Source organism: Sus scrofa, chromosome 5 (genome assembly GCF_000003025.6).
Source record: "Sus scrofa isolate TJ Tabasco breed Duroc chromosome 5, Sscrofa11.1, whole genome shotgun sequence".
In the NCBI taxonomy this organism is placed as follows: domain Eukaryota; kingdom Metazoa; phylum Chordata; class Mammalia; order Artiodactyla; family Suidae; genus Sus; species Sus scrofa.
Genome location: NC_010447.5, coordinates 100,383,777 through 100,400,282, shown reverse-complemented (window position 1 = coordinate 100,400,282; position 16,506 = coordinate 100,383,777). Strand labels below are relative to the sequence as shown.

Here is a 16,506-nt window from a genome sequence, read left to right as displayed (position 1 = left end):
GGTAATTCATTGTAATTTTGATTTGCATTTCTCAAATAATTAGTGATATGGAGAATTTTTTCATGTGCCCGTTGGCCATCTGTGTATCTTCTTTGGAGAAATGTCTAATTCAGGTCTTCTGCCCATTTTTCAATTGGGTTATTGGCTTTCTTGCTGTTGAGTTATGTAAGTTGTTTGTATGTTTTGGAGATTAGGCCCTGTCATTTGTGTCCTTTGAAACTGTTTTCTCCCATTCTCTAAGTTGTCTTTTTTTTTTTTAATGGATTCCTTCGCTGTGGAAAAGCTTTTAAGTTTGACTAGGTCCCATTGGTTAATTTTTGTTTTTATTTCTATTGCCTTGGGAGATTGACCTAAGAAAACGTTTGCATGATTGATGTCAGAGAATGTTTTGCCTGTGGTCTCTTCTAGGAGTTAGATGGTATCTTGCCTTATGTTTAAATCTTTAAGCCCTTTTGAGTTTATTTTTCTACATGGTGTGAGGGTGTGTTCTAGTTTAATTGATTTACATGCAGCTGTCCAGTTTTCCCAGCACCAGTTGCTAAAGAGACTTTCTTTTTCCCATTTTATATTTTTGCCTAAATTGTTGAAGATTAACAGACTGTAGGTGTCTGAGTTTATTTGTAGGTTCTCTATTCTGTTCCTTTTGTTTGTATGCCTGTTTTTGTACCAGCACCACACTGTCTTAATTACTGTAGCTTTGTAATATTGTCTGAAGTCTGGGAGAGTTATGCCTCCTGCTTTTTTTTTTTTTTTTTTCCTCAGGATTGCTTTGGCAACTATCAATTTTTGGATGGTGTGTTTTCATTCTGTGAAAAATGTCATGGGTGATTTGTTAGGGATTGCATTGAATCTGTAGATTGCTTTAGGTAGTATGGCCACTTTAATGATATTAATTCTTCCAGTCCAGGAACATGGAATATCTTTCCATTCCTTTGAATCATCTTTAATTTCCTCAATTAATGTTTTATAGTTCTCAGCATATAAGTCTTTTTTCTCCTTAGCTTAATTCCTAGGTATTTTTTTTGGGGGGGGTGATTTTAATATTGTATTTTTGTATTCCTTTTCTAATATTTCATTGTCAGTATATAGAAATGCAACTGATTTCTGAATGTTAATCTTGTATACTGCTACTTTGCTGAATTCATTGATCAGTTCGAGTCATTTTTGTGTGGCGTCCTTAGGATTTTCTATATATAGTGTCATGTCATCAGCATAGAGTGAGTTTTACATTTTATTTCTTTTATTCGTCTGAATGCTGTGGCTAGGACTTCCAATACTATGTTGAATAAAAGTGGTGAGAGTGTGCATCCCTTTCTTGTTCCACATTTTAGCAGGAAGGCTTTCAGCTTTTCTCTGTTGAGTATTATATTGGATGTGGGTTTGTCAAAATGACTTTTATGATGTTATGGTGTGTTCCCTCTATATCTGCTTTGGTAAGAGTTTTGTCATGAGAGGATGTTGGATTTTGTCAAATGCTTTTTCTGCATTAATTGAGATGATCATGTGGTTTTAGACTTTTCTTTTGTTAATGTGGTGTATGATGTTGATTGATTTACATACGTTGAACCAATCTTGTGAACTTGGGATGGTGTATGATCATGCACCACTTGGTCATGGTGTGTGATCTGTTTTATGTGCTAAAATTTTGTTGAGAGTTTTTGTATCTATATTCATCAGAGATATTGGCCTGTAATTTTCCTTTTTCATAGTATCTTTGTCTGGTTTTGGTATTAGGGTGATGATTGCTTCATAGATTATCTTTGGAATTATTCCTTATTCTTTAGCCTTTTGGAGAAGTTTAGGAAGAATGGGTATAAGTTCTTCTTTGTATGTTTGGTAGAATTTGCCTGTGAAGCCATCTGGTCCTAGGCTTTTGTTTGTATGTAGTAAATGTTTTTATTACATATTCAGTTTCATTTCTAATGATTGGTCCATTCATTTGATCTATTTCTTCTTGATTCAGTTTTGATGGGCTTTAAGTCTCTAGAAAGTTGTCCATTTCTTCTAGGTTGTCAAATTTGTTGGCGTATAATTGTTCATAGTATTCTCTTTGTGTTTCTGCAGTATCTGTTGAGATGTCTCCTTTTTCCTTTCATATTTCATTTGAGTTCTTTCTCTCTTCTTCGTGGTGAGTCTGGCCAGAGATTTGTCCGTTTTGTTTACCCTTTCAAAGAACTAGATCTTCATTTTATTGATGTTTTTCTATTGTTTTTTGAATCTCTACTTTTATTGATTTCTTCTCTGATCTTTATGATTTCCTTCCTCCTGCTGAACTTAGGTTTTGTTTGTTCTTCTTTTTATAATTCTTTAAGGTGGTAGGTTAAGTTTTTGATTCGAGGTTTTCCTTCTTTTCTGAAGAAGGCCTGTATCTCAGTGAACTTCCCTCTAAGAAATGCTTTTGTGGCTGGCATCCCATAAATTTTTGAATGGTTGCGTTTTCATTATCGTATGTCTCAAAGTATTTTTAAGTTTCCCTTTTGATTTCCTCATTGATCCATTGGTTTTTTAATAGCATGTTGTTTAGTATACATGTAGTCGGATATTTCTCATTTCTTTTCCTGATGTTAATTTCTAGTTTCATGCCATTGTGGTCAGATAAGATACTTGAAATGATTTCTATACTCTTAAATTTGTTGAGGTTAGTTTTATGCCCCAGGATGTGGTCAGTCCTTGAGAATGTTCCATGTGCACTTGAAAAAAATGTATATTCTGTTTTTTTTGGGATTTAATGTCCCAAAAATATCAATTAAGTCTAATTTTTCTATTGTTTCGTTTAGGATCTCTGTTGGCTTATTGATTTTCTGTCTAGAATATCTGTCCATTGATGCGTGGGGTGTTAAGTCTCCTGCTATTACTGTGTTCCCATCAATTTCTCCTTTTATGTCTGTTAGTATTTGTTGTATGTATTTGGGTGCTCCTATATTAGAGGCATATATATTGCTGAGTGTAATATCCCTTCTTGAATTGATCGTTTTATTATTAAGTAGTATCTTTTGTCCTTATTTATGGCCTTTTATTTTTTTTTAATGATTATTTTTTCCATTGTAGTTGGTTTATAGTATTCTGTCAATTTTCTACTATACAGCAAAGTCTCTCTCTCTCTCACACACACATACACACGCACATATATGTGGTCAGTATATGTGTATATATATATATATATATGTATATATACATACACATTCTTTTTCTCACATTATCCTTCATCATGCTCCATCACAAGTGACTACATATAGCTGCCAGTGCTGTACAGCAGGATCTCATTGCTTATCTACTCCAAATGCAATAGTTTGCATCTGTTTACTCCAGATTCCCAGTGATCCTACTACCTCCCCCTTGGAAACTGTAAGTCCATTCTCCAAGTCCATGAGTTTCTTTTATGTGGAAAGGTTTATTTGTGTCATGTATTAGAGTCCAGATAAAAGTGATATATGCTATTTGTCTTTCTCTTTCTTTCTTTCTTTTTTTTTTTTTTTTGTCTTTTTGGCGTTTCTTGTGCCACTCCCGCGGCATATAGAGGTTCCCAGGCTAGGGGTCAAATCAGAGCTGTAGCCACCGGCCTACGCCAGAGCCACAGCAATTCGGGATCTGAGCCGCGTCTACAACCTACACCACAGCTCACAGCAATGCCAGATCGTTAATCCACTGAGCAAGGCCAGGGATTGAACCCGCCACCTCATGGTTCCTAGTCGGATTTGTTAACCACTGCGCCACGGTGGGAACTCCCTGTCGGGAACTCCCTGTCTTTCTCTTTCTGACTTACTTCACTTAGTATGAGAGTCTCTAGTTCCATCCATGTTGCTGCAAATGACATTTTTTTTTAAGGCGGAGTAGTATTCCAGTGTGTACATATACCACATCTTCCTAATCCATTCATCTGTTGATGGACATTTAGGTTGTTTCTTTGTCTTGGCTATTGTGAATAGTGCTGCAATGTGTCTTTTTCAAGGAAAGTTTTGTCTGGATATATGCCCAGATGTGGGATTGCTCGGTCATAAGGTAGTTCTATATTTAGTTTTCTGAGGTACTTCCATATCGTTTTCCATATGCTTGTGCCAATTTACATTCCCACCAACACTCCATAAAAACAAAACAAAACAAAACAAAACAAAACAAAAAGACAACGTACATCATGGGAGAAAATAGTTTCAAACTATGCAACTGACAAGGGCTTAATCTCTAAAATGTACAAACAGTTTATACAACTCAACAGCGAAAAGCCATCAATCCAACTGAAAAATGGGCAAAAAGCTGAATAGACATTTCTCCAAGGAAGGCATACAGATGGCCAACAAGCACATGAAAAAATGCTCAACATCCCTGATTATTAGAGAAATGCAAGTCAAAACTACTATGAGATACCACCTCACACCAGTCAGAATGGCCATCATTCATAAGTCCACAGATAACAAATGCTGGAGGGGGTGTGGAGAATAAGCCTTTGTTTTAAAGTGTGCTTTGTCTGTATGAGTGTCTCAACACCTGCTTTCCTGTCTTGTCCACTGGCATGAAATATCTTTTTCCATCCCCTCACTTTCAATTTATATGTGTCCTTTGCCCCAAGGCGAGTCTTCTCTAGACAGCACATTGTATGCTTTTGTTTTTTTTTGTTTGTTTGTTTGTTTTGTTTTGTTTTGTTTTTTTTTTTGATCCAGGCTGCCACTCTATTTCTTTTGATTCTGGCATTCAGTCCATTGACATTTAAAGTAATTATTGATAAATACGTATTTGTTGCCTAAACCTGGTTTTCCAGCTGATTCTGTTTCTCCTTTGTTTCTTTGTTCTTTTCAGGTGGATGATATCCTTTTCTTTTATGCTGGTGTCCTCTTTTTAGTGCTTGTAAATGCATTGTTTGGTTTCGATTTGCGGTTTCCCTGTTTTTCAAGTATGTGAATCCCTTCCTATATTTGCTTGCTTTAGCCTGATGATCGTATAGGCTCAAACACATTCTAGAAAAAACGGTCTACATTTTTTGCTTTTCTTACCCACTTTTGATGATTTAGATGTCCTTGTTTAACATCTTCATGTTTATCCTTTTGCTGTTCCACTTCCTAACCCCTCCACCCAGCCAACCCCAGTCCTCTCCCCAGAACTGACCCCCTGGAGCCTGAATCTCAGTTCCCAGCCCCCGCCCACGCATCTCGGGCTGCGGTGTCAGGGGTGGTGGTACCAGTGGTCTGTGTGGCTCTCTCTCTGCTTTGCCCTCCTCAGTCCAGCTGCTGAGCTTTTCTCCGAGACTTTGAGGTCCCTCCATCTCGGCTGATCTTCTTGGCTGGCTTCGCAGGGTGTGGGTTCCTTTCTTCTTTCACAGCTCCCTGTCAGGAGTTCTGGTCCCATCCTGATTCCTTCTCTTTCTCCCTCTCTCTCTCTTTTCTTCCCCCTTTTGTTCTACTCGGTCATGGGGAGGGTTTTCTGCCCTTCTTGGAGGTTTCAGGTCTTCTGCCAGCGTTCCGTAGATGTTCTGTGCAAACTGTTCTGCATAGAGATTTGTTTTTTATTGTGTTTGTGGGAGAAGGTGAGCATCACATCTTACTCCTCTGCCCTCTTGATTCCTTCCCCCGCATGTATCTTTGCGACTTAGTGTTTTTATTTTCTTTAAACTCTTAGAAGTGGAACTGCTGGATTTGTGGTAGCTCTGTTTTTAATTTTTTGAGGAACTTGCATACTATTTTCCAAAGTGACTGCGGTGATTTATATTCTTAGCAACAGTGCACAAGGGTTCCCAGAGTTGTTGATTCGACGAGGTCATACACATGAAATATTGATCTAGAATAAGGGAGCAAGAAATACTACTTAGAAACTTCTGGTTTCAGGACTAGATGGATAAAATGCTCTTTTCTTATTCTTCCTGCTAAGTACGGCCCCAAACCTAAGACATTATGTTTAAAATACACGTAAGAAGAATCAGAAAGGAAGAGAGAAGAAAGCAATCAGCTAGGAACTTTGGAATATGAGAAATGACATGGCACTGAGTCCCTTGAGTTTTCTTTCTTGCCCTCTGTATCCTAGACTGAGTGCCAAAGGAGCTGGCAAGTGATAAACACCAATACATGCAGAAAAAAGAATCCTAACAAAAACCTCTCTTTGGACACCCTTACTCTCAAAAAAAAAAAAAAAAAAAAAAGAAGAAAAAGTGGAGGGAAGGGGCAGCCTGCCGAGATGGGACATCTTTGGACAGTAGCCACTCTAATTAAGTCAAATGCCACAGAAAACTCCGTGTCCCCCAGTGTCATCCTCAGCAGTCAGCAGAGGGTGGGGAACCTAGACTTCTCCTCTTGTCTGGCTGGCACGAGGTGGCCCGAGCATGTCCACCTGCTCTGGTGGTGGTGGTACGTTTGTATCGGGAGTTCGAACGTTCATTCCGTCTAAGATAAAGAGGTAAGGTGGATCTTGCCCTCCTTCTTTAAAGAGTGGCAAAATTCAAAGCTTTTCTTTCAGGAAAACAAGCTGTATTTGTTTAAAAGGTATCTCCATCTGTCTACTTGATATCTTTGTTGTCAAAGGAATGTACTCTACAATTAAGAGATGTGTACTGAATTGAAAAGTTTAAAAAAAGTTTAAAGTATTTTATGTGCATGTTGATTCTTTATTAAAATTATGAAGTATTTCAACTTGTTCGTAATATTGAAGGCGTCACATTTAATTGAAACACACACACACACACACATCTTTCAAAGAAGAAGAGATTTTTCCGGTAGGCCTGTCTTTTTACAGCTGGTACCCAAACTTCAGTCATGCATCTACCATTTGCTATCTCAGCTTAATGCCTCTGTGCTGTACTTGTATGCAGTTCATTTCATCCCTGCGAAGGAGATTATTTTGGTGTTACATACTCTGGTTTCATCCTAAGCAAAAAATCCACCAAATGGTCACCTGAAGTGCGAGTTCTCTTCTCTTCCAGTACACATGAAAGTAAATGCACCCGCATTAAAATAAAATATCACTCCCGTACCCTCCTAAGTGTCCCCACATGACATGGACGGGATCACGCTTTTCAGGGAAGCTCTGCCAACTCCTATCGCAGACCGTAGCTAAGTCACAGTGTGTCTTTGGGAAAGAGTCCTTCACTTCGCCTTTCCGGTTCTTTTTCAGGTTTGTGGAAGGGATGCTGAACATGTGCTACAACGCCATCGATCGTCATATCGAAAGTGGGAAGGGGGACAAGGTCGCCATCATTTACGACAGTCCCGTCACAGATACGAAAGCCACCATTACCTATAAAGAAGTCCTGGAGCAGGTAACGGCCTACGCTTTCTGTGCGTGACTTGGAGATGGTGAAGGAATTATTTAAATAGCGTGCAGCCTCACTGCCTAATCTCAATTCTCTCCGTCTTGGACATGTTCCTGTGCTTTTGGTGTACGCTAGAGATACACAGAGGTGTGTGAACGCATTTCAGGTGTTTGGATCCCTCAACTGTGCATTGGATGCTGCTGGAACATACTTATCGTAAAGGGAGACATTAGCGCTTTCCAACAACACACATATGTTCTCTCTGGCCTTTGTTTTCTGACCATGTTGCCACCGTCTCTGTGCAGTCACGTTCCTTGGCTCTGGTACCACTGAAGCCATCTCCTAACGCCCCCATGACCAGGCTCTGTTCCTGTCAGGTCATCACCTGTTGTGACACTAGGGATTTCTTCCTAAGAAACTGCATGTATCTCTACCCTACTGAAAAAAAATCTTTTCTTTAAAAATAACTGGTATTCGGGGGGCCACATCTGGATTCCTGGGATGTATAAGACCCTTCGGAATCAGATCAGAGAATCCTTCCTTGTTCTTCGCCACGAACACAACTCCTTTTCACCCTGGAGCATCCTGTCACTGCCTTAAGCAGTCCGGACCCTTTAAAGCTCTTGGCACAGGCTGCTTCCTTTCCCTTATTTGCTTTTTTAAGGTTCTTTCCCATCTGGGTGGTTCTCAGGTGAATTATAATATTGATGGATGAGTTATGAGATTTTTTCTTTTACTCTTAGGCTGGAAATGAGATTTCCTAGGTAATTATAAAAGTATTTGGTTTATTATGGACTGTGGGAGAGTTAATCTATGGCTCTGAGGGTGGACATTCATTTATTTATATGAATTGAAGGGAGATTAAGGGGAGGCAGGGTTTCTCAGCCTTGACACTGTTGGACATTCTAGGCCAGGCAGTTTTTTGCTGTAGGTGCTGTCGTGTACACTGTAGGATATTCAGCAACGTTCAGTCTTTACCATTCGAGGCATCGCTGCCTAAGGTGTGATGATGGCTGAAATGTGGTATTTCACTGCTAGTTGAAAATCACTGCTGGTTGAAAACCACTGGTTGAGTAGAGCTTAGGATGCTGGGGTTTGGAAGCCTTTGCTTTTTAAATGGAGACTTTGTAGATCACTTTCTCGTATTTTGCTTTTCAAAAAACTCCTTTAGCGTTTTCATTCAATTTTAGAGCATTCTGTCAACTCTCCCTGGCTCTCTAAAATGACATCCTTTTGCATAAGCAGTATTCCTGTTTAGCCTTCTAAGAGATTACAAGAAAGACAACGGAGACAAAACAGTGACGGCCCCAGTCCTGAGTTGCTGCAGGCAATCAAGAGAGAAAACAAGGTGATTTTGCAAAGGCTGGGGATTAGCCTGGCAGCAGCAACAAATTCTGCCTTCCGCTGATTTGAACATAAGAGGAATTTAGTAAAAGGGAAGACTTAAGAACCAGGCCCAGAAAAGTGGCACACTCCGAGGGAGAAGGGGCAGCCGTGAAGAGTTACGAACTCACAACCTGTCTAAGAACTAGACTTGCCGACCTGACTTCTAGATTGAGCAAGTCAGAACCTCTGGTTGACCACATTTAGGCTGCATGCCTTCAGCTGTGGGCAATTGGGTGGAAATGTCTTCTTACTGTATTCTGATTTCATCGTCGGCATGGGGCCCAGTTTCTCTAGGACTCATGCTAGACGAATTCCAATCGAGTTAGAAGGGAGTTCAAATGCCCGGCAGCCCATAGAGAGCCAAAGAAGGTAATGCCGCACATCCATTGTTGGGTGCCTAGAACTGGTCCTCAAGTGGGCGCTGTGTGTCTTCAGAATGAGTTACACCGAGAAAGAGCTCACACTGGGCTCAGGAAGAAAGGCCCTCTGTGACCAAATGACCGCAGTACACATCTGAGGCCATCTTTTATTATAAGAGATAACAAATTTCCTGAAAACATGTTACACTCTGTGTGTTTTATTTTAGGTTTGCATTTTCAACTTTTAGATAATGTTTAGCCTATGTTCAAAACCTAATGGTATGATTTAGGCAGGTATCCCGTAGTTTCATTTAATAAGTAACTAAGACAGGGTAATATTAAGATCCTGTTTAGTCTTCATTGGTATACTGATTAGTATGTGTTAAAACATCGTTATCAGCATATTGAATTGGATTACATCAGAGTCAGAAAACACTTGAGAAGCATAAAGTAGGAAGAGTTAAATAATGGTGGTTGCTCTTCTCTCTGTGTATTTTTCATCAGCAAGTGTGTATGGCGAGTCTACCACACGTTTTCCTGAGAAGCCATTCCGCTAACTCATCTTGATTTTCTAATATTGAGTCTAGACTCTTAGACCCTTTTGAGGTTTGCACTGCTTCATTGGTTCCAGTTTAGCCTGACATCAAAGTACTTAAAAGGCCTGTTTCTCTCACCTGCTGACAGCTTCGGATTCCCCAGACCTTTCTTCTCTAAAGCACTAAGGAAGGAGTGTTAGGAAAGAGAGAGGCTTTCGGCTTCACTTTGATTACCTGCTCCGGGTTCCCTGTGGCTTTTGCTTTATTAAGTAGAGAAGACAGAGAAGAAAGATTTAATGGGCAATGCCATTGAGAACAAACAAAAAGAAGTGTCTTTGTACTTGACTTGTTTTAATCTCCCCTGTCTTCTTTCTACGGGGAGTTTCTGCCTAGGTATAAACGTGCGTTAGCATTTCTTAATTAGTGAGCCAACAAATGTGAGGCTCGAGTGTGGCAGTGGCATGGAGGATCTGAAGATTTTACGGAATGATTCAGAAGTGGAGTTTTTCCCAAACGGTCATCTTTTATGTAGAGCTGATAATGAAAACAACTTTTTTTTTTGTAGAGAGATGCGGCCCTGGTTCAAGATCCATCATGTTTCAACACATTTTGTGTGTCAAACCCTGTTAGGAGCAAGGCATACAGGCAAATGGACATGCTGCCTGTTTTTAAGGAGCTAGAAAACCATGTAAACATAACAAAGGTTATGTGGGGTAGTGTTGTGTTTCTGGAAACACACGGGAAGGCACCCAACTCAGCCAGGGGTTGACAGGGCACAGGAAGGCTTTGAGCAGAGTCAGCATCTCAAGGTAGCCCAAACGAGCAAAAGTGATAAGAGAAAGGGTAGGAGAAGGCTGGTCCTGGAGATGAAAGGAGTGGCACATGCAAAGGTCCTGGGAAGAGAGCATTCCAGTTGCTTTGGCAGAAAATGCAGCCTCAGGGGGTAGGGAGATGAGGTCCCGGTCAGGCGACTTGGAGGACTCCGTGCCGCAGGGCGGTGGATTTGTACTTAATCAGTAGAAGGAAAAGAACAAAAGCCAGTCCTCCCCTGCGAGCTGCGGTTCTCTGTGATCTGGCTCCTTGACCTGCACCCCAGCCCACGCTGCCTCCTGCAGTCAACTCTCCTTCCTGCTCTGCTCCCATCTTCGAGCCTTCGTACTTGCCTCCTTTCTGCTTGGGAGTTTTTCTTGCAGGTATCTTATGGGTCGTGGTACCTGGATAGTATTGTCTCAGTGAGATCTTCCTTGGCCACGTTAAACACCACTGCTCCCAGGCATGCCACTTCCTCCTTTTCCTTCCTGCTTTCTTCCTAAAATTTAGCCACTTACTACTACTCAGTACTGGTGTTTTTTTGGTTGGTTTGTTGGTTTTTGTTTTGTTTTGTTGCTTTTAGGGTTGCACCTGTGGCATATGGAGGTCCCAGGCTAGGGGTTGCATTGGAGCTACAGCTGCTGGTCTTCGCCACGGTGGCCACAGCAACGCAGGATCCGAGCTGCATGTGTGAGCTACCCCGCAGCTCACGGCAGTGCCAGATCCCCAACCCACTGAGCGAGGCCAGGGATCAAACCTGCATCCTCAGGGTTAGTAGTGGGATTCGTTGCTGCTTTGCCACAAAAGGAACTCCAGTACTGTTCTTTCTGTTTTGTTGATCTGTCTCTCTGGTGGTGTTTACTCTTCTAGAACGTCAGCTCCGTGAGGGAAGGCATTTTTGTTTTGTTCGCAGAATAGTGTCTGTCACAGAGGAAACACTTGTTGAACAGGGAAGGGGCGGGTGAAAGAGAATTTCGAAGGGACGCTCCTTTCCTTTGTGGCAGGAACCTTTTATCTTTGAATCGCATCAGTGGTATCCATGAAAGAAATGCAGCGTATTTACCTTTGACTTGGTGGTTGAAGGTGAATGTTTCTCGGAATTGCCTGCACTAGCAGCTGAGCTCTGCAGTCGTCCTGTTTCCTTCTCGTAGCTCTTTTCAAATTAGTAGTTAGAGCAAACCTCAGTGAAATAAAGGAGTGTGTGCGTTAATGCGTGTATGTGTATGTATGTATCGTATATAGTATTTATCATTTTTAGAAATTTCTACTTTGAGTTTATTTGCTCTGTATCTCATTTCATTTTAGATTTACCTCTGTGGGTAGTAAGTTTCCTTTTTTTGATATTCAAACAATTATGGATTGTTATGTATTTATTCACCAAATGTGACCCCTAAAGGGCATTTGAAAAATATTCATGAATATATGTATATATGGAAAATTGATGGAACCCAGTGTGTACTGAATTCTCCTGACTTAATTCAAATTGAAAGTGTCTGTTGTTATCTCGACTAAAGGTAGTTTTTGAAATATTATTAAGGCCCTGGCTGTAATTATGAAGGTGGAATGATTTAGAGGAGAAAATTACTCTGAAATCAAGGGCTGTGTTCCATGAGACATCCTCCTTGCAACCTCCGCCCTTTAGGGAACTCTCTTCAAGATAGGAATTCCATCTTCTCAGCAATATGTCAGGGTAAGATAATCTGCTATTTCTTTGTCGGGCACAGCATCCATATTTCCTTAAGCAAAAGCCTAAAACGTCAAAGCCAGAACATGCTGAAATTCAGCCCTGTCAGAAGTTGCTTTGTTGAGGAGAAAATACGCAACGTGCATATCATTAGTTTTCTTTTCCTAAACTTCCTACATAAGCAGTAAAGGCATCCGTTGTATTACAGTCTGTGCCACTGAGAAGTATATCTCTGTAAGGTAAATTACCTTTTCCTTGCTTGGTACCTCAGTGAATGAGGTTCGTATGAAACTGAATTTACAATGGTTCATATATTTTCCTAGCATAAAGGTTTTTAAACTTAGATTTAAATGTAACATACATTCAGATTAGTGCATGGGTCGTAAGTATAAACTGGTTAGATTTTCACTAGCAGAACACACCCATGTCACCAGAGCAGGAGACAGACTATTCCCAGCCTCCAGAAGCAGTTACTTTGTCTCCCTTGAGTCATTTCTCTCTCAGCACGCGGTGCGATTATTACATAGACGTAGAAACACCGTCTATGAGGAAATGTACATGCTTTTTTGAACTTTGTATAAGCTGAATCATGCAATGTACTCATTTGTGTTTGGGTTTTTTCATTTAACTTTTTGTTTATGAGATTCTTTTCATTGCAGGAGGTTGTCGTTTGATCGCATGGATAATGACTATTTTGGGGCTGTTACACGTACCGCTGCTATGAATGTGTTTGTACACAAAATGTGATGACACTATGTGTACATTTGTTTTAGGGACATACTTTGGAATGAGGGGAGTGATGGAGGGAACAGGCACATGCTTGGCTTTTGTAGAAAGGGCCAAACAGTTTTCCAGAGGCTGCATCAACTTATATTTCCTCTGGTGGTGTAGGAGAAGGCCGGTTGCCAACACTTGGCGCTGACAACATGAAGTCTTTTTAATTTGATTGTTTCCAGGTGAATGTGCAGCGATGGTCATTGTGGCTTTAATTTCTCTATCCCCAGGGGCTACTGCAGTGGCGCTCCTCTCCCGTGCTTACGGGCCACTGTCGTTCACCTTTTCTGAAATGCCCATGCAGATCTTTTGCTTATTTGTTTTTCTGCAGGATTGTTAACCATTTTAGCAAGTTTCTCGCACTTGAAGGGAATACCTTATCAATATCTGAAGACTTTAAGAAAAAAAGGATGAAGGTCCTTGAGTGCAATGTTTATGACTAAGTAGTTGAGAATCTAAAGATGCGGACGTTGTCCCCTGTGTTAAAAATAATGGCAGAGTCTACACTCTGCTAGTCTTGACTGGCCAAGGGAGGAAATTTGGAAGCCAGTGCCTTACAGTGGACTGTCTTAAAGCAGGAAGTATGAGTCCCAGTGTTAAGGCTGTAAATGATTTACTGACGATGATGCCGTGTGAATATCTTTATGGATGTTAAAAGGCTGTAGGTACATTGATTTTTTTGTGGTCTGGCTTCATCGAATTCCCCCACGAGCCTCGTTATTTATGTGAGGTACGTTGTCAGATGCAAGGTTGTGTAACGTGGTTTCACAGACGCACTTGTGTTTCATTTGAAATTGAAGGTGATTATGTCGTGACGACTGACCTAAATTTTCATCAGAATTGTAAATGGAACTTTATTTGAGTAACTTTTCCACTTAATGAAATTTAAGTTAGAGTCTATGCGCACTCCCTATCAAGAAGATAAGTATTACACTCCTTTAATAGCTAATATAGGAAGGAGTAAATTATAGGAGAAAATAACATTTTGGTATTTCCTGGCTTTTTTTCCCCATGTCTAGAGCCATGCCCTCAAAACTAAAAATGTCTAAAGGTAATGTTTCTGTCAACCCCAAATAGCAGCAAGACGGGCAGCCCCTTTGAATTTTCTCAGCCAAGTTCTAAAGAGGTCGTGGTGTTTCTGAGGTCGAGATCACGGTCTTGAAGGATAAACTCACTTCTTCTCACGTCCTGTTGCGGCAGAAGTGATCTCACCATCTTTTGAGGTCCAGACCACGTTGCTTGTACTTTTCTTCAAGTGCTGGTTCATTTTTGCTCTTTACATCACTTGGCGTTGTACCTACATTCTTGATGTTCCTGCTTACTTGTTAATGTGCCTCCTGACTAGAGTGAAAGCTTCTTGCCGACGGAGGTCATACTGTATTTACTTATTTTACCCATCCAGTGCCCAGTACAGGCCTCAGAGCGTAAGCCCATGTTACACACTGAATGAGTTCATGAATCGGACATTCGATAACCCTTTCATGAAAATGTAAAGAAAAACTCAGAGTTTCTGTCGTGACTCATGGGTTAAGAACCCGACTCGTATCCATGAGGATGTGCGTTCAATCCTTGGCCTTGTTCAGTGGGTTAAGGAGCCGGTGTTGCTGTGAGCTGTGGCCATGGGTCATGGATGTGGCTCAGATCTGGCATTGCTGTGGCTGTGGCATAGGTCAGCAGTGCCGGGGCCAATGCCCTAAAAAGACAAAAAAAGTGAAGAAAAATTTAATCCTTGTCCGAGAGGTAATTATTTGCAAATATTTCACTTGTCTTTTCCACATCACAATTTTCTTTTACCTTGGGAAATTTAAATTTTTTAATAGGGTGAATATCTTCTTCAACACATTACCTGATGGTGAAAGTTTATGCTTTCTGCATCCAAAGCTCTCTTAAAACATTTCCTTACTTGGCTGTTTTGGAAGTCTGGTCTGTAGTAGTTTTTATTCTTACATTTGCTTAATGAATTTGTTTTTATCCTTCATAAATAGGTTTTTATTAGGTGATTCGTTCTGGCTTCAGGGTAGTTAAACTCTGATTTGTTGGAGAGTTAGCTCAATAAAAGCAATAGATGAACTACTTTGAATTTATTTTCTTGGGCTGGAATGATGACAAAGCCAAATTTTTTCAATGCATCCCTTTAGAATACCTAGTATATATTTGGCACTACTGTGGACCCCATGGATTATAGCAGGGAAGGAAGTAGTCTTTGTCCACAGGAAAATTTCATTCTAATTGAAGAGCTATGTTACCAACAAAAAAAAGATAATACGATGTAAGTGAAAAGATAACACAATGTAAGATAAGAATCCCATAAGGCTGGAGTGTGATTTGGGCTGCGCTTTTATATGGATTTATTAGGGATGATTACTTATCCCCGAGGAGATGACCCAGTGACAGAGGCTCAGAATGGGAGAAACCCTTTATGTGAACATTAGGATGGAAATTACATAAGACAGGAGTTCCCGTCGTGGCTCAGTGGTTAACGAATCCGACTAGGAACTATGAGGTTGCGGGTTCGATCCCTGGCCTTGATCAGTGGGTTAAGGATCTGGCGTTGCTGGGAGCTGTGGTGTAGGTTACAGATGTGGCTTGGATCCCACGTTGCTGTGGCTGTGGTGTAGGCCGGTGGCTACAGGTCCGATTCAACCCCTAGCCTGGGAACTTCCATATGCTGTGCGCAGGTGCAGCCCTAGAAAAGGCAAAAAGACAAAAAAAAAAAAAAAATTATATCAGGCAGAGGCTTGGAATGAGAATAGACTTGGAGAGCCAGAAGGCTGGTGATGAGAGGAGAGTGGTAGGAGCTGAGCTTGGAGAGTGGGGGTCCCGTCATGTAGGGCCTTGCAGGCCACAGTGGAGACTGTTCTAAGGATGCTGGGAAGCTCCGAATTATTAAAGGAGTCACTTGGGCATCTCTGAAGAAGAAGAGAACATAGTGGGCAAGACTGGAAGGAAACCAGGAGATGACAAGTGATCCTGGGGAGAAATGAAGGGCACCACTTAGCTTAAATCCCCTTAAAAACAGCAGCCTGTGTGTAAATGAGGGCAGTTAAAACATAGGATGTGGTTTTCGGCCTGGGATCCTGGAAGCCGTTCCACATGCGTGTGTTATCTTGGCCCTGTGGCTGCACCTACTGGGTTTGAAAAAGGTCTAATTCAGCCTATTATGGAACAGCCACCTATCTATGCCTTGAGGTGTTTTTGTGTAATGCACCAAGGGAAGGCTTCTGTATAATTTTCCAGCAGGATCGTCGGAAAACAAGACTGTTTGTTAGAGGAGGTGCTTTAGTGTTCCTTAAAGTGTGTTCCGTAAAAATCTACTTAAATAATTACCATCATTAAAACTTTGCCTACTAATTGACACAATACTAAACAAAAATTTTTAAATTTGAGGTTGAAGGCTAAGCTGCTAAAACAAATGTACCAAGTGATACAGTGACTTAAAAATTTAAAAATGCATTGACTATCCAAAGATGAGAAGGTTCAGGAGTTCCCACTGTGGCGCCGTGGGTTAAGACTCCCACAGCCGTGGCTCTGGTGCCAGCTAAGGCGTGGCTCTAGTCCCAGTCCGACAGGGTGGGTTAAAGGGTCCGATGTTGCTTTAGCGGAGCTCCCTGCAGCTGCTTAGATTTAGTTCCTGGCTCCAGAACTTCCTTACACTGCAGGTGGGACCATTAAAAAAAAAAAAAAGGAGGAAGTTCAGTGTGGCATGATCCCGATGAAGTTTTATTG

General features: G+C 41.0%; 1 protein-coding gene across 3 annotated transcripts in view; it reads left to right on the top strand.

Annotated features, from left to right (window-relative positions):
- Positions 1–16,506, top strand: part of ACSS3 (acyl-CoA synthetase short-chain family member 3) — a 156,975-nt gene that overhangs the window by 28,947 nt on the left and 111,522 nt on the right. For all 3 annotated transcript variants that reach the window (XM_003481763.4, XM_021093056.1, XM_021093057.1), the window contains exon 2: positions 7,093–7,237. In XM_003481763.4, the coding sequence (XP_003481811.2) occupies positions 7,093–7,237 (145 nt within the window). The remainder of the gene's footprint in view (positions 1–7,092; positions 7,238–16,506) is intronic.